A 21,024-nucleotide genomic window follows, 5' to 3' on the forward strand; every position below is an offset into this window, starting at 1 on the left:
CCAAACACACCCGCATCTGAATATGATATTTAAGTAATATGGAGTATCACTGAATATCAGAATGGTCTTGTGCCACAGGTAATAATAGCCATACTGGTTTTCAATACTAAACCAAGGATAAATGTGCTGTTTCAAAAGGTGAAGTGTCTTTGCTGAAAGTCTGCAACTGTGTATGTGAGTTATATCATGTTGGAAATATAGTATTTATGAGATTACGCATTAATCAACATTTCTGTTCGCCAGCTGGCTAATTTTCAACTGCAGTCCTTTGGTAAGATCTTTTAAAACCCTTTAAAATATCAAGAAGAATAAACAAAAAACAACAAAACATCGGTACACTAATACAATAACAACAATCGACATTTTCATACAATTAACCACTGAACAACTAACCACCAGAAAATAGTCATTTATGAGGAGACAGCCTTGTGTAATCTATTCATGGCATCACATGAATTATAAAATATAGATAATGAATCAATTACACATGTAATGTTAATCCTTAAAAAAAAAACATTCTTGTCTTTGTTGGAAAGTGAATAAGAGGCATTTGCAAAAAGCCAGATTGCCTTTTATTCTGCACCACCTTGAACAGACACATTTTATACTAAATCAGCTGTTTAGATGCTGTTTAGCCAATCAGATGAAGAGCAGAACTAGATTTAACATGACATTCATGCATTTAGCAGATGCTTTTATCCAAAGCAACTCACACTGCATATACATATGTATATGTTTGATCAGTTCCTGCATTCTTAAATCTAACCTATCAAATCCATGCTCAACTCAACTCTCATCTTAAGTTAATTTCTACAGCACTTTCATTAAGAACCATACAAAAGTAATCTGATATGAAGCCAAATTTCAACAGAAATCTATACAATTTACAATACACTGCTAAAATAAATTAGTTTTTAAAGACCTCTGAAATGCCCCAAATTTGAGAGGGGTTTTTAAGAACAATGAAAGCTAAGAGTGGCCACCTAAAAAGCTCTATCACCTTTACATTAATGGCACGATCAAGAAACTGTCAGCCTCAGCTGATCATTTGGACAAAGAGATTACAAATATTGATGGAAACTAATTGAATCAGAAATATACTCTGGAGCTAGGCCATGGATAGCTTTGAAATATAACATCACTTTTTTTACTGGATTCGTTAGTGCTAACAGGAACATACATCATATAAAACATCCAAAAGTATCTAAACAATACAACAAAGTATAAATGCCTTTATTTCATTGCACAGTGAATAAGAAACCCACGGGCGCGCGCACTGAACGCCTTCTGGTCTCGCTCTTTCATTACGGGGAAAAAAAACCCCGACGCCACGCGCGCTTTCTCCAGAGCAGACAGCGGCGGCTCGAGCGCCTCGGATGAACTCGGAGGATGGCTGATGCGCGAGACCTAGGCCAGCCACGTAGCGATGGCTTGTAAACCAGAGCAGCGGTGGGCTCGTGCAGTCTAACAAAACCAGAGAGATTTGTGATAGTTTGACCGCTTGTGCACGCGACTTCACGCTGTTCGCCAAAACCCACAGTGTCCGCCGAGGAATAGTTTATCTGAAGCGAGGCGTTTTTTGTAGATCTGTGTTTTATCGGATCGCTACACAACTTGAGCTGGACGCTATGAGGGAGAGGGCGCTCGCGTCTCGGGTGAGTAGTCTTTGCTTACAACTTAATTTCTGCGTTTGCATTTATTTACAGCGATGACAGTTGTTCGCCGCATGCATAGAAACCGTCCCTCGGACATCTGTCAAGGTACGACGCTGTCAATGCACGACACGACTTATTTTCACGGCTCGATCTGCAGGGTTTGGCTCGGGAAGAGCAGGATTTGTCAAAACTGTTATTCTTTTCTTGCCTAATGCTGTTTTGCATACAAATGCATTAAGAGTCTCCTGCAACTCTGTGCTCGCAGACCGCGAGTGCTCGTCAATATGAAAGAGAAACATATCTGAAGGAGGATAAATCTGGGGCGGTTTGAGGGTGCAAGAAGTGAAAGTCGTCCACGACGATGATGTTAGCTTGCTATGTGCCACAAGCTTAAATAGTCGTATTGTCGCTGCCCGCGCTTTGCAAAGCAGGTCGATTTAAATCACCTCGGTTGAGGTTTTTGCTATCACGTTTAACAATTTTGCAAAAGCGGGTCCTGCTGTAGCTGGAGTCCATTGCACACAGCTGTGTGTACATGCACTCGGGATGTTAGCTCTGCTAGCCGATCGGCCTGCACGCCTGCCGTCTCGACCAACCAATGTTTCCTTCTGTTTAACCCTTTCTATGCGTCGCTTTCCCAAAAAAGTTACTCTTTGCCCGTGAGCTGCCGCACACCATTTGCAGCTTTTCTAACTGATCCGACAGTATAGTCTGTCCTAACTGCGATGTATGCCAGTATTTATCCTCATTTGTGGAGTGGACGTGATTCAGTTTGGAGGTGTGTTGTGGATGCGCGCGCTAGGCCCTTCTCAAACTGCGCTGTTAGCTCGAGCTGCTAGCGCTGATTTTAGGAGTAGGGCGCGAAGGAATTTTGCTGTTTCGTTTTACCCCCTTTTGTTTATTCTTCTTATTATTTTGGTCTCTTTCTTTGTTGAAAGTAGTTTGGAACAGCCGTGATGCATCTGTGAGCCTGAGAAGCCAGAAAGCTTTGATTTAGCTCATTATTCCCTTGTATCCAGTTCCCAAGCTGCTATGAAGTCTCATCAACTTATTAGGCAGAGATTTCCCCTAGAGTTTGTGTAATTCACAATGTCCTGTGACACACACAAAGCAAGGGGTTTCAGAAACATGAATCTGAAGAAGCATTTAAGTTAAATATCACGTGTTTAACAAGTATTAGATTTTTCTACCTTGTTTTTACCTTCTGCTTAGTCTTCATAACATTTCATTGACACATTCAGGCTGCAGTGTGTAAGAACCATGGGAATACTGATTTTATTCAGGGGCCATCTGCTACTAAACTTATTGTTTTATAAGATGAAGAAATTAAACTGCATGAATCCCCTCTTAAATTGAAAGATTTTGTATATAAAGGTCTTTATATAGTGATGATCAAAAAGACTTGATATAGACTCGCAGTTTTTAGGTTGACAGGATTTTATGCTATAAAGCGCCTGTGTCTTAAGTTGGAAACATCTGTAATGATGTTCTCCTGCTGTGCAAAAGATCTGAATTTGGTGAAGTTTGTTTTTTTTGTTTGTTAAAATACTTTCTCTTATTCCAGCCTAGTATGCAGAGAGTTAAATCTGTTGTGCCATGTGTTAATCGCTCAGTGTGCATGCACAAACTGTATGTAAAAATCTGCATACAAATGTTTTTTTATGAAAAAATCATGATTCACCAATAATTTTCATAATACATTTTATTTTAAACTTATAAAAAAAATAATGAATAGTAAACCAGAAACCACATGCAAAAATGACATAAGATGATGTTTCATAGATTTCATGGCAAATGCATTTCATCATAAATAGTGAAAGTGAAGCTTTGTTATAGTTCCAGGTGTGAGGTCTCTGTGTGTGTAATACTAGTATGTTTTCTGAGAGTGACAAAAGGGCTGTAAAGAAAAGGTTTTGCCGAAAACCTGGTTTGGCCATGTTATGCAAAGACTATGTTAGAATACTTCAAATGCATTAACATTAGAATGGACTAAGAACAAAGTAATGTGTATATGCTGCTTGAGAAGTTCTCCTGTGTTTATCCAACCAATGGCAGATGGAGGAAATCATTACTTTTAATGTTGGAGAAATATGCACTTCACTTTTACAGTAGTGATGTAACTGAAGTAGCAACTAATGTATTGTGGCATACCTTCGAGTTGAATGGATTAATGAAAAAATGTAGGGTGGGAACATTAGTTGTTGATTGGATTTTGAGATCTGGATGTTGCACTCAATGTAAAACGAACGGATTTCATTCAGACTTGAAGATGTCCCTCGTTTCTGACATAATTTCTGAGCTCTCCCTGGGCAGTAGTTGGTGGGTTAGTAATTTTAAGATCATCTTGAAAGAATAGAGTGACTCAGCATGTTTGTGGTTGATAGAGTTGCATCAACAACACTCAAAGAACCAGCGACCCTTTCTGAGTGGAAGTCAGATTGTGGATTCACAGTACTGTCATGGTTGACCTCCCATGAGTAAATAATTAGTCCGATTATCCATGATCTGCTGCTGTTAGAGTTCAGCAGCACAGAGATTTAGAAAATTGAAGGAAACAAAAACAAAACCTATGCATTTTTAGCTACTAGCAGTTGGAAGTTTCACTTTCAGTCATTAAAACCTGCATAAATCAACCCTGAAGTCATTGGCTGTAGCTACTAAAAACATTTCCTTTGCACTAAATCCATTTTAAGAATCAAAGCATGAAAGGACAATTTGTCTGCAATATCAATTAAAGAGGTTAAAGTGGTTTTGGTGATTTAATGAGTAAAATTTGTTCATGGTTGAATGGACGAGATGAGATGGGCTTGATCCTCAGTCTTTGGAGATATGATCAGAATATAAAAGCTAAAAGGTGAGTAATATCATTGGTCGTAGAGATTTTGAGTGTGTATTTTTTCACCCACATCAAAGCAGCTTTTTTTCTTTCTTTCATGGTCGAGGAAGCCCGAAATTAGTCACCGTTATCGTCCACCTACTTGCTCACAATGATGAGAGGAGCGTCCTGAGGTCGTTGCAAAACTTCAGTTGCACTTGTCGGTCTTGCAGCAAGAAAAATTAAAGCATCGATATTGTCTTCATACTGAATTTCACTCTGCTTTTCTTCTTGTGTATTGCACCAGAGCATGCAAACTCTAGACCTGTAAGTGGCTGCAGACATCAACAGATGTGTAGATGCAAACTCATGCGTCTTGCATTCTTGTGTAAATAAGTAGAGCCTTTTCCTTCATTTCCTCCTCAGATGTGTTCTCACGCTCCTCCGGCTGCTTCATTTCTGGCATCCTTCTGGTGGGTGCACTCAGTTCAAGAGTCACTAGCTTTTCATAGATATTCAGAGAAGAATTAACTTTGCAAGTCTGTTTAATATGAATGCAGAGCACCGTTTGGTATTTTATGTGACGATCTTATTTAAAACACAACAGAATTCATACACGGTGTAAAGTGTGCCGGGCCAGTCTTTGAAAGATACGTACAGTAAAATGTGTTTTATTTGCCGGCTTCATTCCTGTGACTCCAGTGCACATGCTCTGAGATGTGTGACCCCTTATGCACCCATCATGTGGTCACATACACTGCGCTCTCCAATTCTCAGAAAGTTTCAAAGCACACCGGAAGAAAGGTGGAGGTGTGTGTATATTGGCTGCATCTGTGTGGGTATGTGTGTGTGTGTGTGTGTGTGTGTGTGTATAATTGTATACGTGTGGGAGTTTGTTTATGTGTATATGGTTTTATTTGTGTGGGTAGGTTAGGTTTATGCATGTATGTGTGGCCATTCCAGCAATGTAAACTGTCGCTGTATGATTCGGCTAAATCGCGTCACCCTCAGTAGTTACCATGCAAGGTTTAAAACATGAGTTTTTAATTGAATTGTCTCTAACCGTTTTTCAAGGTTTTGCTCAACTGTGTTACTGGAAACAAAACACACGTAGGAATCATATAGCCTACTGCTATGCTGAATTTAAAGCTGAAGACATTGATACCCGAGGAAGGACCCCAGGAAGAATAGCTTTTAGCTTATGCTGAAGCTAATGGGGATCCAAATAAAACAAACAAACAAAAGCTGTCAGTTTGCTGCATTACCTGAGATGAAGACTACAAAAATAATACAATAATCCTACACACACACACACACGCACACACAAATCTGTGGTGATGTCTGCACTGGATGCATGGAAAAACAAGCATTCACCTGATTAATGAAAGAAAAAAAATTGTTGTGTATTTGTTCTTTTAAAGTTATGATGCAGTTAAAGTATAGTGACGGATCTTTTTTCCATGTTGTGACATAAAATTCTGAAAATTAATTAAATACAGGGTGGGAACTTGATTCTGTGCTTCAGTTGATTGGATGGTGAGCTTGCAGTCGATTCGGACATACTTTACCAGAGAGAAATCTATAATTTCACTGGAAGTTCAAATCATTACATTTTAGTTAAAGGGCAAAAAAAAAAAGTTAAAACAAAAGAAACGTACATGGATGAATTGTTCGCCATAAAAGATCACCCGAATGCATTCAGAGAATAAATGAAGTTAATGTACAGGTGCATCTAAAAAAAATTTGTATATCATGGAAAATGTTTTTATTTTTGTAATTTAATAAAAAAAAAAAAAGCAAACTGTCTTTTATTGCACACAAACTGAAATATTTCAATTGTTTTAATTCTGATGGTTATGACTTACAGCATAGGAAAAATAAAAAATTCAGTATCTCAAAAAAATTTAATATTCCATTTTGAGCTTGATTAGTTTGATTAATTTTGAGTATAAATACTGGGCACCTCTTGGGCTAGTTTAGAACATGCAACTACAATTATGGGAAAGACTACTGCCTTGACAGTTGTCCAGAAGACGATCATCAACATCCTCCACAAGGAGGGTAAGCCACAGAAGGTCATTGCTGAAAGGACTGGCTGTTCACAGAGTGCTGTATCAAAATATATTCATAGAAAGTTGACTGGAAGGAAAAAGTGTGGTAGGAAAAGTTGCACAAGCAACAGGGATGACCATAGCCTTATGAAGATGGTCAGGAAAAGCTGATTCAAGAACTTGGGAGAGCTTCACAAGGAGTGGACTGAAGCCAGAATCAGCGCATCAAGAGTCACCACACTCAGACGTCTTCAGGAAAAGGGCTACAGCTGTCACATTCCTAGAACCAAGCCACTCCTGAAACAGAAAAAAAGAATTGGACTGTTGCTAAGTGGTCCACAGTCCTCTTTTCAGATGAAAGTAAATTTAGCATTTCATTTGGAAACCAACGTCTGGAGGAAGACTGTAGGGGCACAGAATCGAAGCAGCTTGAAGTCCAGTGTGAAGTTTCTGAAGTCAGAGATGATTTGGGGTTTGTGACGTCTGCTGTTGTTGGTCTATTGTGTTTTATCAAGTCCAGAGTCAATGCAGCTGTCTACCAGGAGATTTTGGAGCACTTTATGCTTCCATCTGCTGAGAAGCTTTATGGAGATGCTGATTTCATTTTGCATCAGGACTAAACCCACAGTGCCAAAACCACTTCCAAGTGGTTTGCTGACCATGATATTACTGTGCTTGATTGGCCAGCACAACTCACCTGACCTGAACCTAAGAGAGGATCTATGGGGTATTGTGAAGAGGAAGATAAGTAAAATCTGACAAACAATACAGAGGAGCTGAAGGCCGCTATCAAAGCAACCTGGGCGACATTCATGCCATGGCGCATTGAAGCAGTAATTTGTGCAAAAGGAGCCCCAACCATTGAGCACATAATTAAAGCTGCTTTGGAGATCATGAACCTGTACATTTCAAACCAATGTTAGTTATAAAAAAATACAGTTCATATGTTGTCAATTTGAATGAGGGCCAGTTGAATCCATTTATGATATTTATTATTATCAGTGTGTTGTTTTAATATTTTAATAAGTGAATATGAAGATATGGGCCTTAAAGGGACAGTTCAGCTTAGCTTCATGTTGTTCAAACCTGTGTGACTTTCTTCTGTGTAGGAGTGGGTGATATTCCCGTAGACATTATTAACCAGTAGAAATTTGTCAACCTGTAGAGATTTTGGACTGTCTTCTCTATGGCAGTTACACACTCACTTGACATTGATGTGCTATGTGGTCACATGGGCAGCTCTTAAAGTGACAGCAGTCTAATATTCCTGTTGTGTGTCATTTGTTAATTGCACAACAAAAGAGAGAAAGTCTCTCACTTCTCTTGACTAAATCACATTTAAAATATATATTTAATTCATACAGTTGATTAGCGTACTTTATACAATGTAGCATTTCTTATTTATTTTTTCTACTGTAGGTTTTTTGTCCTATTGCTTTTAATTAGTTTCATATTCTTATTTAATCACTGACTGTTTAACTTGCCTTCAGTGAGCTTGATTTTTTTTTTTTTTAGTTCATACTAGTAATCATACTAGTTCATACTAGTAATGTTTTTTCTGATAATGACACTGGTGAAAACTTTAGTTGTCATAAAGCCCTTTTTTAAAACAAAAATAACTATATTGCCAGATATATACTGTTTCCATGAAATAAAATTACTCCTATTGTGATAAGATTTTGGTCATATAGCCCACCCCTGCTTCTGTGACATATAAAAAAAAAAATTAATAAAAAAAAACAATGGGGTCCAAAACAACATTTTTTTATGTATAATAATAGATTAAACATTTTTAACACAAGTTTAGCATGACGTGAAGTTGATTAAATGATGACAGAATTTTCATTTATTACATTAACCTAACTATCACTTAAATGTGTTGTAAAGTAGGCTCATCTGTCCTAAAGGTGACTCAAAGGTGAACTGTATACGTTAAACGTTTGCCCTTTCTCTTCTGATTTCACATTTCTGTTTTAACTGCCCTAACTGTTACTTTTTTTCGCTTTTCATCATTCAAACGATGCTTCCCCTCCCTCAAACACACGATAGTCATGACCTTTCAAGCACTGCATAGTATAGCTCACTGTATGTATGCGTACGCTGTCAGACACCTTTTCCTGCTGCCACGAGATGGAACTCATTTTCTTTTCTAGATAGATATTTTTTTATATTGTAGATCTATCCATGGCTTAAAGAGGTGGGTTAATGTGAGGCACGCTGTTGGTCTCTTCACAGATGTAGCAATCTCGACTAGACAGTAATGTTGGTAGTCACAAGGCTTTAGATTTTATCATGTAATGCATGTTGTACACAGCCAGTGCTTTACAATGTAGTATTGTTCTGAAGAGTCATCTATGTTTCACAGAAATATGTGTTCAGCTCACGCAGACGATGACTGGCACACATCCACTTGAACAGAACAGAGATGTTCACAGAGAGCCAGGAAGTCAAGGTCGAAGCCGTTAAGTGTAGAATGCAAAAACTGAGCTATTTTTCCTGTTTGTGGCTGCCGTTTACTTGTTAAGGTGGTGTTGTTTTTGATCGTGATGACTCAGTCTGTAAGGTAGAGGCTTGTGTTTTGATCTTAGTGAATTAACAGGGTCACTCTGAGATCTGATTTCTTCGTCTATTGTCACATATTGGCATATAAAGGAGCCATTGATTGGGCAAGATCATTCCTTGAGCGCACACACTCCCTCCCCACACCCGTTTCAAATCACTCACACTGAAACTTGTGGTCTCGTTCTGGTTCATGAGTGTGTAACTGTCTCAGTTTTCAGTTGAATCTGTCTCTCTATTGAGTGAATGCCATACAGATCAAAGACAAATAGCTCAATCACTTAGTTGATTGGAAGTACCGCCCCCCCCCCAGTTATATTTAGTAAGTTGTATTTATTTATGTCTTTTTGTAATTATTATATTTACAAATCTAAATTTTTACAATTATGTATATAAAATTTAATATAGATGTTTATTCAAATCTCTAGGTGTACAGTATATGAGAGAAATGGTAATGGTCATTCCTTTTCAATTAAAAAATATTATTATTAATTTCTTATATAATTTATGCAACTAATATAGCTGGCATCTCTGTAACAACAAGAATCCGTCAATGTCATATTCACAGCATACAGTGGTATTGATATTTAGACTACACTGTATTGCATCATATCAAATCCATGACATGTTAGAAATGACGATCTCCGAGGCAGTGAAAAGACTTCTTGATTGAGGTGCAAATGTGTCTGTTTTAAAGCAGAATATAATATTGTTATATTATGCAATAATAGCATATTTCTCTCATTTCTGTCCTAAAATATGTACAGAATGTGCAAATATGTGAGGTTTTCTTTCCCATTGTGTGAGTGTGTTTTCTGTGCATAACTTTTTGTGGTTTAATTTTGAGCTGCTCACACACACTTACACTGAAAAATGAAACGGTTGCGGTTTAGTATGTGTATCTGATTAAAAGTGAGATTCTAGATGTCCTCACCTTAACCAGGCTGCAGTTTCGTTTCTCTTTCTTTTTTCCTATGTTATTCACTTGCTTGCTTCTTTCTCACACACACACACATATAAAGGATGTATGGCACCTGATTTGAAGACCAGAAGGTTCTGCCAGGTAACAATCATTGCACTGACGATCATTTCAGAGGTGTTGTTGAGGTATGGAGTGCTGTTGAATTCATTCTTGAATATCTGTGTTTGATGACACACTGCTCTTGTTTCAATGGTAGTTGTGGTTCATTTATCCGCTTTGATGTACTGAATTAAATGTGATGTCTTGGGTGATACCAGATATAATTGCTTTCAATTTTCTTTCATTCCTTTCGCAACCTGTCACATTGTTTCTTGCTCTCTTTCAGGTAACAACTGGCTGCAGGGTGCTGATTCGGAGCGGCTGGTAATGACTGCGAGATCAAAGCGCTGAGTTTAACGGCACAGAGACTCTGACAGAGAGGAGGCGGCTTTTGTGTCTGAATCAGCAGAGATTTGCAGATGAGGTGCCACTATTGTCTTTCCAAGTGAAGCCGAGATGCTGTTGAGAGACTGAAGTCTGAAGTTGGATCTAAAGCCAAGACGAGTTTCATTTGGATGTGAGTACTTTTAAGGAAAAAAAAAATTATTGTAAAAAATATTACGTATTTCAGATTTATAGTATTTAAAGGGATAGTTCATCCAAAAATGAATATTCTGTTATAATTACACTCCCTCATGTCGTCCCAAACCTGTAAGACCTTTGTTCTTTTTTGGAACACAGTGTAAGATATTTTTGATGAAATTTTTTCTTTGAAAAGAGTTGCCAGCCACCACCAACATTTTTCGCTGATTCTCACAAAAATGTCTTGGCCCCCAGAATATTTTGTGGCATGAATATCTGAACATGTAACACATCAAAATAAAGATCAAAACCCTTTTACTTAAAAAATAAAAAAAATTATTATTCTAGCTTCAAGCATTGTTTTTTATTTTCTTTTATTTTTTATATCAACTCTTGAATCTAGGTATGTTTAATTAAAAAAGCAACATGTTGAGCAGAAAGCTGAGAATCACATTTTTATCAAATACTACATCTGGATCATTATTTAATAATACAATTAATATAATCATTATTCAAGTAATCTTTTCAAAGCAAAGATGCAGTAGATGGCTTCCATCAGCACTCCTAAAGCTTGCACAGGACTTTTCCTCTTCCTGGATCGACATTCCACATTAGGCAGTTTTCATTTATATGCATACTTTTCATATGCATATGCTTACATTTGACATCGCTCCTTTCTGCTTCTTCTCTTCTGTGTTTTTGATCGGCACTTTCTAGACTCATTCAGGAGATGTGTAATAGCGCCCCCTAGCGTATAACAGCGAGAACGCGGAAAACAGGAAAATTACATGTTTGGCGGGGAGAGGGTTAAGAAAATGTTGAATTCTTTTAAGTTCAACTGCAAAATTACAATAATATCTTAATTGTTTAATTTTTTAATGTTAAACCAGCAAGCTTTTATCTTGGTGGAAAACTGTAGGGAGACAATAAAGCTTCTCTTATTTTGGTTGACGGCAGCCAGTTTATAAGCAAGTTTGGAAAGAATATTGGTGTATATTGTGTTTTCTAATGCACATTATAAGCTACCGAACACAGAGCAGATGCAAAGATTCGAAACAAGCAACTCTGAGACACTGAAAACACTGGATCAGGAGTTGCTCAGGTGTAAATAATGCAGTGCTGCGCTTCACTCTGAAAAAAAGCGTTGCATTTATTCATTAAGTTAAATCACAGCCTTTGTAATTTGATAATCACACTAAGCCATATTGCAACTTCGATTTTAGTTTAAATCATTAATGCAGCTCTAAAACATTTGTCTTATTCATTTTCTTTGTCTTCCTGTCTCACTTTTCTCATACCCTTTTCTTTCTCTTTCATGCCCTAGTGAAATTAATGGAGGCTTGCTTTGGGCGAGGCTAAGGTGACTCTCCTCATCTCTCCTCCTTTACACGCTCTTGCCCTCCTCTCATTAATTCGAGAGGAGGGGTACATTGCCTCCTGTATCGCCCTTGACAAGAAACAGTGGTTATTCTCAAACATAAAGAGGGAAACACTCCGATTTTACCGAGCGATCGGCTGCTGATGAAGTCCTGCCAGACACTGAAGGAGGAGGTGTCCGGCCCGGAGATGATGTCTCAAGAGGAGGGGCAAATGACTCAACCCTCCCAAACATACTTCCACAACACCTCACAGTCACCGATGCCCTCTGACCTAAACCCCCATCCTGCCCCGACTCAACCGTTCTACCAGGAAGGGTCTGGAACAGATGCAACGAAGAGTGGAAACTGTGGGACGTCTGAGGATTCTGAAGCTGAAGAGGGAGCAGGGGCGGAGGACGAATTCAAACGAGGACAGATCATTGTAGAGGTCAACCTCAATAACCAGACCCTGCACGTGTCCAAAGGAGACGACGCAGCAAATGCAAACACCGCCGGAGACGACAAGAGCAATAGTGAGGAAGAGGAGGTAGAAGAGGAGGAGGAGGAGGAGGAAGAGGAGGATGACGACAGTGTTGAAGATGACTACAGTGCTGAGGAGGATCTGGATGAGGAGGATCAAGATGATGAGGAAGAGGAAAACAACAGTCGGCGAACAAGAGCACAGCGTGCACACAGGAGTCGAGCCGCAGCTCCGCCACAGCGAAAGAGTCGCCGCGTTACCACTTCATCAACTGGGAGCGTAACCACTGGGACTGCTGGCGTTACGACAAGGGGGCGGAGGAAGAATGCTGAGGGCCCGCCCCAAAAGCGTAGACCTGCCAAGGAGCCCAAAAGCTCCGCCTCCTCCACCTCAGGAGCGACAGTCGCGGGAAGAGGAAGAGGGGCCAAGGGAGAGGGTGAGGAGAAAGAGACGCTAGCGTGTGAAAAATGTCCACGTGTGTTCAACACCCGCTGGTACCTGGAGAAGCACATGAATGTGACGCACAGACGCATGCAGATCTGCGACAAGTGCGGGAAGAAGTTCGTGCTGGAGAGTGAACTGGCTCTTCACCAGCAGACAGACTGCGAGAAGAACATCCAGGTGAGAGCATCTTCCTAAACTTGCATTGAAAAGCCACATGCTTGGTGAGGTACAAGTATTGTTCATAGACATCAGTCCAAGCAGAGGCCATATTTAAAGAGGTCATAAACTGCCTTTTTTATTATCTTGTACTGTTCTTTGAGGTTCACTTATAATGTTATCAAGATATTTACATCAAAAACATAATTAAGAGATTATAGGGATAAGACACTTATTTTTTTTTTTGTCTTTTAAAAGCATTAAAAAAATCTTACCAACCCCAAACATGTGAATGATAGTGTAGGTGCCAAACAAAATCTAATAGTAAATAGTAAATAGTAAATTATTATAACAGCTAAAAAGACAAAGTTGCAATAGATTTCATTTTCTTTCCCATATTAAATAAAAGTAAAAGTATATGACTTCGTAATTCAATAATTATTGTTTAATAATTGTTTTCATTAATGTAATAAATAAATAAATAATGAATCATTTTATTTAGAAATAAATAAATTACCAATATTTAAAGTATGGAAAGGAAAAAATACCTACAGAACAGTAGATTGTTCCTTTATTGCTAGTAGCTTTGGATAAAATTGTCTGCTAAATGCAGAAAGTGTAGATTTAAAAAGAAAGTATAACTAAAAAAAAATAATTAAACATTGAATTTAGGCATTACAACTCTATAATGTAAAGTATGAAGGGTGCATTTTAATTTTTGCATTTAGCAGTGTTAAATGATTAGTGTTTTCAGTGGCAAAGGTAAAAATAGGCAAAACTAGCGTGCAATTAAATGTCCAATATCAGCAAACTGAGAAAATTCTCAAATAAATTGATAACAGAAACATACATCTTAGATCTGATTTGAAATATGAAGCACATTAAAGGCTAGGAATGTGTTAAAATCAGTCCTGACCAGCAGAGGGAGACTTCACTCATGTTTCAAGGGCCTTTGAGACTCGGAAAATGGGTCTGAGAGTTGATATACTACTAAATATGTTATTCTTGTACTGTATAACACTGTGTCTCTGTTTTTTGTGCCCCAGTGTGTGTCATGCAGTAAGTCCTTTAAAAAGCTGTGGTCCCTCCATGAGCATATTAAGATTGTCCATGGCTTTGCCGAGAAGAAGTTTGCCTGTGAGATTTGTGAGAAGAAATTCTACACCATGGCTCATGTCCGTAAGCACATGGTCGGTACGTACAGTAAACATGCACAGACACACTTCAGCACTGCAAGAGTGATCCCTTTTAAATCAAGATATATATTTTTTAATGTCTATACAGCCACAAAATGCATTTGAAACATATGTGTGCCTAATACAACAGGCCTTCTGTTTGTCTTTAGCTCACACAAAGGACATGCCGTTTACCTGTGAAACCTGTGGAAAGTCTTTTAAGCGCAGCATGTCACTGAAAGTGCATTCACTGCAGCATTCGGGAGAGAAGCCCTTCCGTTGTGAGGTATCAACACATTATATGGCACATTACAGTTTGATGTTGCGATAAAAAAGGGACATTTAAAATACAATGCAAAATAAATAATTAATGCATTTGGTGTGTGTTAATGTTAATAGACATACAGAACATAGACTGATTAAGAGAGATGCTTGTCCTAGAAACCATAAATGACTAAATTATCAATAAACCAAACTGATTCCACAAGGTAAAGGAAGAGATGATACTGGTTACAAGGTTGGTGCAGGTTGAATCCTTGTTTGATGTCCAATGTAAAGTCTGGGGCCTGAACCAAAACCTTTAACAAACCACTGCTCCACATAAACCCTTTTTCTTCCTCTGGAAAGTCCTTCTCTTCCTTGAATTGGCACACATCTGAGCTGTTGAATTTGGTACAGTATTTACATCCCTCTCTGTTGGCACCATGGTTTCCCCAAATTGAGCCCCCATTTATTTGTGGCTTTTCTAAAATACATTCCAAAAGTCAGATAGTATTAAGCAAATAACATTAAAATGATCATTTTATTCATAAATGTGTGCGTTTCCAGCCAGGTCCATATTTGGAGCTTTCATTTGTTTTTGGCAAATGCTGTATAAATGCCACATCCACGGCAGGAAGCTGACATGCACAAACAACACTGTATTTCTGTATGTTTCAATAAGGGAGTGAATAAAGATTGGCTTATTACGGTATAAGCATTTTGTTTGTTACATTTGTTTACTGACGTCTTTTGGCTCATTTATGTCAGCGGTGTTGCCATTAGACCAGAGCTATGCTGAAAGTGCTGTTTGTTATTCTGTTACCAAACCTCTGTGCGCTTGGGTGGAAATACACCACACTAAATGCTTTTATTTTTTCAAGCAAACTCTTTTCTTTTAGCGTTGGAATATCAGTTATTTCAACATGAATGACTAATTTGGCACTAATTTCTCTGTATTTTTGCCCTAACCAGTGTTAGGATAGAAATCAGTCCGTTAACATTCCCATTGATTTCAGTGATGAAAATCGCTGATTAAAATTTTTAAATTAAATTAAAAAATACACAAAACACACAGGTCATCAATAGAGAAAAATGATTTTTGTAACCAGATAAAAATATTTTTTTCTTCAACAAATATGGTGACAAAATATAGACTAAAGAAATGTTTTGTCAAAATACAAAAACTGTTTTAACTCATTAATTTAATTGTTCTGACTAATTCTATATACTTGAGTAAAAAAAGTTTTTCTTCAAACGATGATAAGTTGTGGTTTAGTTCATATTTATGACGCCCTCTTGTGGACTGTTGGTTTAGAACTCTTGTGTTCACTGATCTATTCCTTCCAACTGTAATTGTTATTAGAATTCAAATGTAATTCAATTTTTTTGAATAATTAAGTATAAAAAGCTCTAGTGTGGAAGATTGAAATACTTTTGAGTGGAAACTTGTCTTGTCATTACTGATAAGAGCATTGTCAGTGTAGATTCATTTTGCAGCTCTGATTTTCTCTTTTGGTTTTTCCCTCAGCTGTTCGTTGCGGCGTCTTTTGCTCAGAAATGCTTCGGGGGTTAATGCTCTGTGAGGGTGGTCAGGGTGGGGCTCACTCAAGGGCGCAGTGTGAGAGATTCAGAATGAGTGGGATTGGCCTGATTCCTATAAATAGTATGTTAATGATAGTCTTATGAACTGTAATGACAGGTTATTATGGTCGTATCACAAAGTTGGGATTGCCTCATTCTGGCCCTGATTTGAAGTGAGGCTGAAACAGCATCCACCCACACGCTGTCTATTTCTCTATGTGTGTGTGTGTGTGTGTGTGTGTGCAGAACTGCGACGAGAGGTTCCAGTACAAATACCAGCTGCGGTCTCACATGAGCATCCATATAGGACACAAGCAGTTTATGTGCCAGTGGTGTGGCAAAGACTTCAACATGAAACAGTATTTCGACGAGCACATGAAGACACACACAGGTGAGCTGACCCCCATGGTCAATGAATAGATTGTCTGTTTTGTTATCTTTCACACACATTTGGTAGTTTTACTATTATAATAATAATTATTCTAATTTACAGTGGCCCCAGAAACATTTGGACCCACTTAAATATATTTAAATCCTGTTGATTTAGATAATAAAATAACGATTAAAATTAAATTAGAAACAAGCTCACTTTTTTCAAGCAGAACATTTCACAACAATCTTACACAAACTGAGATGTTTAGAAGTATAAGCAATCTCTATGAGTCCATGTAATGCAAGTGTATGGGTCCCTTAAAGTTTTGAAGTTAAATTACACAAAGCTAACATAGTGGTAGTCCATGTGACCCCAGCTGATGAATCAGTGTCTTCTGAAGTGAAGTGAGTGTTTGTGAGAAAAATACTAACATCTTAAACTTTCACCAGAACAACACAAACATGTTTAAACTTGTTTAATAGAACATCATAAACACATTTAGCTTTACCAAATAAAAATATGGTTATAGCAAGGATGTTTTTTGTATGCCAAAAGCACATCAGTTAAAAGGAGTTGTAAAATATTTTAAGACATTTGTTTAATGTAAAAAAAAAGTTTATACTACAAGAGTAGAACAGTTCTGTGCAAAAAGGTTAATTTGTTTATTTAGTGTTGTTGAAAAGACTTGAAGGGATAGTTCACCCTAAAAATAATTTTTTTTCTCAATAAAATTGCCCATCATTGTCCAAATGTTGCTCCAAACCTGTTTGTGTTTCTTTCTTATGTTGGACATTAAAGAAGATATTTTGAAGAACGCTGGTAATAAAACAGTTGATGGGTTCCCGTTGACTTCCATCGTATTTATTTTCCTACTGAAGTCAATGGGGACCAGCAACTGTTTAGTTCTTCGAAATTCTTCAGAATATCTTCTTTTGTGTTCAACATAAGAAAGAAACTTACACAGGTTTGAAATGACATGAGGGTGATTAAATAATGAAAAGAAAAAATGTAAGTTAACTATTCCTTTGAACTACTCTAAAGACTTTAGACTTGAGGAATTGTTGCTCTTGTTTTCCTTGACTCATCCGGCTTTATTGAAGATTTGTTATTTTAGTTAATTAGTTGTTCTTTGTGTTTAATTTAAGAGTCTTTCTGATGTTTTCCCATATCCTCAAGCTGGTTCTTCAAGTCTAACCTGGTAGCAGATGCATATAAACTCTTGTGGTTAAACACTGCCAGATGTTCTCTGTAATAACGTCACATGTTTAAGGCCTGCTGCCCATGTAGCTTTATTTCCAGTGAAGGAAACAAGATCTCATTTCTCTCTCCCATCTTTCTCTTTCTCTTCAGGTGAGAAGCCGTTCATCTGTGAGATCTGTGGGAAGAGTTTTACCAGTCGGCCCAACATGAAGCGGCACCGGCGCACGCACACGGGGGAGAAGCCATACCCTTGCGAAATCTGCGGCCAGCGTTTCCGCTTTTCCAACATGCTCAAGGCGCACCGAGAGAAATGCTTCCGGGTCACCAGCCCGGTCACCCTTCAGCCTGCCAGCATGGCACTTCCCATTCACCTTACCGGCCACACCCCTTCTTCAAGCCACACCCTTAGCCCAACCCAGCCCACTCAGTCGACGCCTGTGGGCCCCGTAATGATCAGTCCTGCCACAGCCGGGCCCCTGCCACAACGGGTGGTCACCGCCCACGGCTTCTCTCATTTGCACATGCAGACGGTGCCCGTGCAACATCACCCCGCACACACTCACACTCCTGTCCATCACACAGGACACGCCCCCATGACGAGCCACGCCCCTCAGCAGATCTCAGTGCAGCCTTCTGTCCTGCCCCCTCCCCCCGCCCTGTTCAAGAGTGAGCCAATAAACCACTGCGCGCACGAGGACTCGTACCTGCGACAAGGCGCCGCTCCGCAACACCACTGAAACACAGTGTCTCGTACACAAACTCACTAATGTGAAATCAGCAGACGGATGGACAACATGCATCTAATTCACAGGAATCGGAAAGCTGGAACTCAGTCAAATGCAATGAAATGTGTATGTGTGTGTGTGTGTGTGTGTGTGTGTGTGTCTGAGATACAGAACTGATACTACAAAGCAACTTGCCACTAGCACTCGTGACCAAACAGGATTGATCTCTGTGAACTGATCTCTATAACACAAGCGCAAACTTCCTAAAGCATTACTTGGATTCACTTCACCTCGCTACAAACTCTGTCACAACGATCAAAACAATGGGCCGCTGGGATTTCAGTGGCACAAACGTGGATCTCTCTCTCTCTAACTGTTTATCAACTCAGCTGCTGTTGCAAAGGTTCTACGGGTTCAAGCGTTCACAGGTTAAAGGTCTAGATTTCAAAAAATGCAGTGTAACCTCTTTAGAAATGCAGGTCTTCCAGACAAAGGAAAATGTTCCTGTTCTACATAACAAATCATATACAAGTCATTACACAAAAAATAGTCTACAGCACTTAGTAGTCTGAATGACTGAAACGTATCTGTTGCCGGATTGTGGTTGTCAACTATTTTATTCAGATATAGGTGTTTTCTTTCTTTCCTCTTTCTTTTTTTTTTTTTTCATCAAATAAAATACAAATATGCTTACTGGGTAATACCTGTAGCTCTCCGGCTTGTTCAGTCGGAGATCGAGACTGTTAAGGAAGACCAATGCTGTGATGTGTCATAGGAAGACTGCAACTAAAGGCAAATTTATTAGTTTTACTGTATGTTCTATACAACCTAACTCACTTACCGATATTTTTATTTGTATAAAGTAGATGCTCTGTGAGACTTTTTAAAAAGAAAATCGGATTTCTATGTTGAATTGAGATGCGTGCTTGTGAGAGTCTGTATGATGGGTTGGAAAATGCAGAAAGAGTTAGTTTCTAATCATATATTCAACCGAATGTAGGAGAGGAGTGTGTGTCTGTGTGTGTGTGTCTGAATGATCTTTTGTCTGTGGTGCTGGTATCAAAAGCTGCTTTTTAGTTGCTCTCTGTCTTTTCCTGGTACATGATTCTTTATCATGCAGATGATTAGTGTGTGAGTGAGTGTTAGATAGTGACATTAGGAGCAGCACAGATAAAGTGAAAGACTTGAGTCAATCAGACTCGGCTGACTGATTGATTGTCAAATATTTTTGTTCTCTCTCATTAGACAAAGGCATCTGTCCTCTGCACTTTACTGCCAAGTAAGAGGTTTGCGCAACTGACAAAGAATTGTTTGTCATGTGTCTGACATGTGAAAGATGGCTGGCTCTTGGAAAATGGGGAGAATCACAAGGGGATTTGGTCAGGATTCTTTGTTATACGTCAGAGAACTGCAGTTTGTGCCATAAGAAGTTGTGTTTTGCCTTCATGCCCCTCCCTTTTCACCTCTTATTAGTTCAGGTGGCTGTCAATCATATGCTTTTTTTATTCTTTAACTCAATGTGTTTTGGGCTACTTGTCTGATTCTCTCCATTCTCCATCAGTTGATGGAATGCACTTTCTAATAAAACCTTGCTAGATAAGAAAAATAAGCAGACCATAATAATGTTTATTCTTGTGAGGTGTTTTTACTCAAATCTCTTCTCAGCTAGTATGTTTCAACTTCTCTACCCTCTGGACTTCAGCAATGTTTTATTGTTAGCGTTGTGTCTGGTACAGAAACATCTGACCTTCGTTGAGATCTGTTTTGTATTGCTTTCCTGTTTTTGAGACACCATGATCGACTTGCATTAATGTTGGGCCTTTTTTATATTGTTCATTTAACACTTTCTGCTAACTTTACAGAAGTAAAATTTAATTAGCCACAAGCACAACTCGCTTGTCTGAATTTGTGTATGAGTGCATTGAAATTGTGTTTGGGGGAGACTAAAAGCAGTACGGGAAGTGGGGCATTTTTAATGACTAGAAAGGGCCTGTTTTGTGAGTATGACCTCAATCTCTTTATACCTTTGTCCTTGTTTTGTAAAGATTAGATAAAGTTATATGCAAGTGTATCTGGTTTTAGTTTTGCATTGATTTGAAAAAAAAAAAAGAAATTTGGCAAGCACTTTTCCATGTGAAATAATTAAACATTTTTTTAAACAAAAGGTTAGCTTTATATATATATATATATATATATATATATATATATATATATATGTATATATATATATATATATATGTATATATGTATATATATATATATATATATATATGTATGTGTGTGTGTATATATGTATATACACACATATATACACAGTATATATATATATATATACACATATACACTTTTGTGTGTGTGTGTTTTAAATGCAGAAATAACACATCAGAGAGTGTCCTGAACTCCTGTGATGATAATGAAACAAAGAAAATTTGCATTCAGTGTTTTTCTTCACATTGTCACAGATTTGATATCATTATCTGTGTAGAGCATCGACAGATGCCCTTATACTTACTGATTAAATCAATAGTCTCATTTTGTATCCTCTGCCCAACATAGACCTGCAGAAGAGTTCATGTGAATGTAGAGTATAGATATAAACCCCATCAAATAGGCTGTCAAGAATGTCCTGTTTAGAGATGGTGATAAT

At 38.2% G+C, this 21,024-nt stretch overlaps 1 protein-coding gene across 4 annotated transcripts; it reads left to right on the top strand.

Annotated features, from left to right (window-relative positions):
* The first annotated feature begins 1,284 nt into the window (after positions 1-1,284).
* On the top strand, positions 1,285-20,260 carry znf652 (zinc finger protein 652). 4 transcript variants are annotated; one of them, XM_059553941.1, is made up of 7 exons: positions 1,285-1,655; positions 10,388-10,618; positions 11,948-13,083; positions 14,109-14,256; positions 14,408-14,523; positions 16,326-16,470; positions 17,803-20,260. In XM_059553941.1, the coding sequence occupies exons 3-7, from the start codon at positions 12,145-12,147 to the stop codon at positions 18,387-18,389; spliced, it is 1,935 nt and encodes a 644-aa protein (XP_059409924.1). In that variant the 5' UTR covers positions 1,285-1,655; positions 10,388-10,618; positions 11,948-12,144; the 3' UTR covers positions 18,390-20,260. The 4 variants fall into 4 exon arrangements, with proteins under 4 accessions (XP_059409924.1, XP_059409931.1, XP_059409949.1 ...); XM_059553948.1 differs by having other exon boundaries at positions 1,651-1,760; XM_059553966.1 differs by lacking the exon at positions 1,285-1,655 and adding an exon at positions 9,618-10,143.
* The last annotated feature ends 764 nt before the right edge of the window (positions 20,261-21,024 follow it).

The sequence above is a fragment of the Carassius carassius genome, chromosome 1 (genome assembly GCF_963082965.1).
Source record: "Carassius carassius chromosome 1, fCarCar2.1, whole genome shotgun sequence".
Classification (NCBI taxonomy): domain Eukaryota; kingdom Metazoa; phylum Chordata; class Actinopteri; order Cypriniformes; family Cyprinidae; genus Carassius; species Carassius carassius.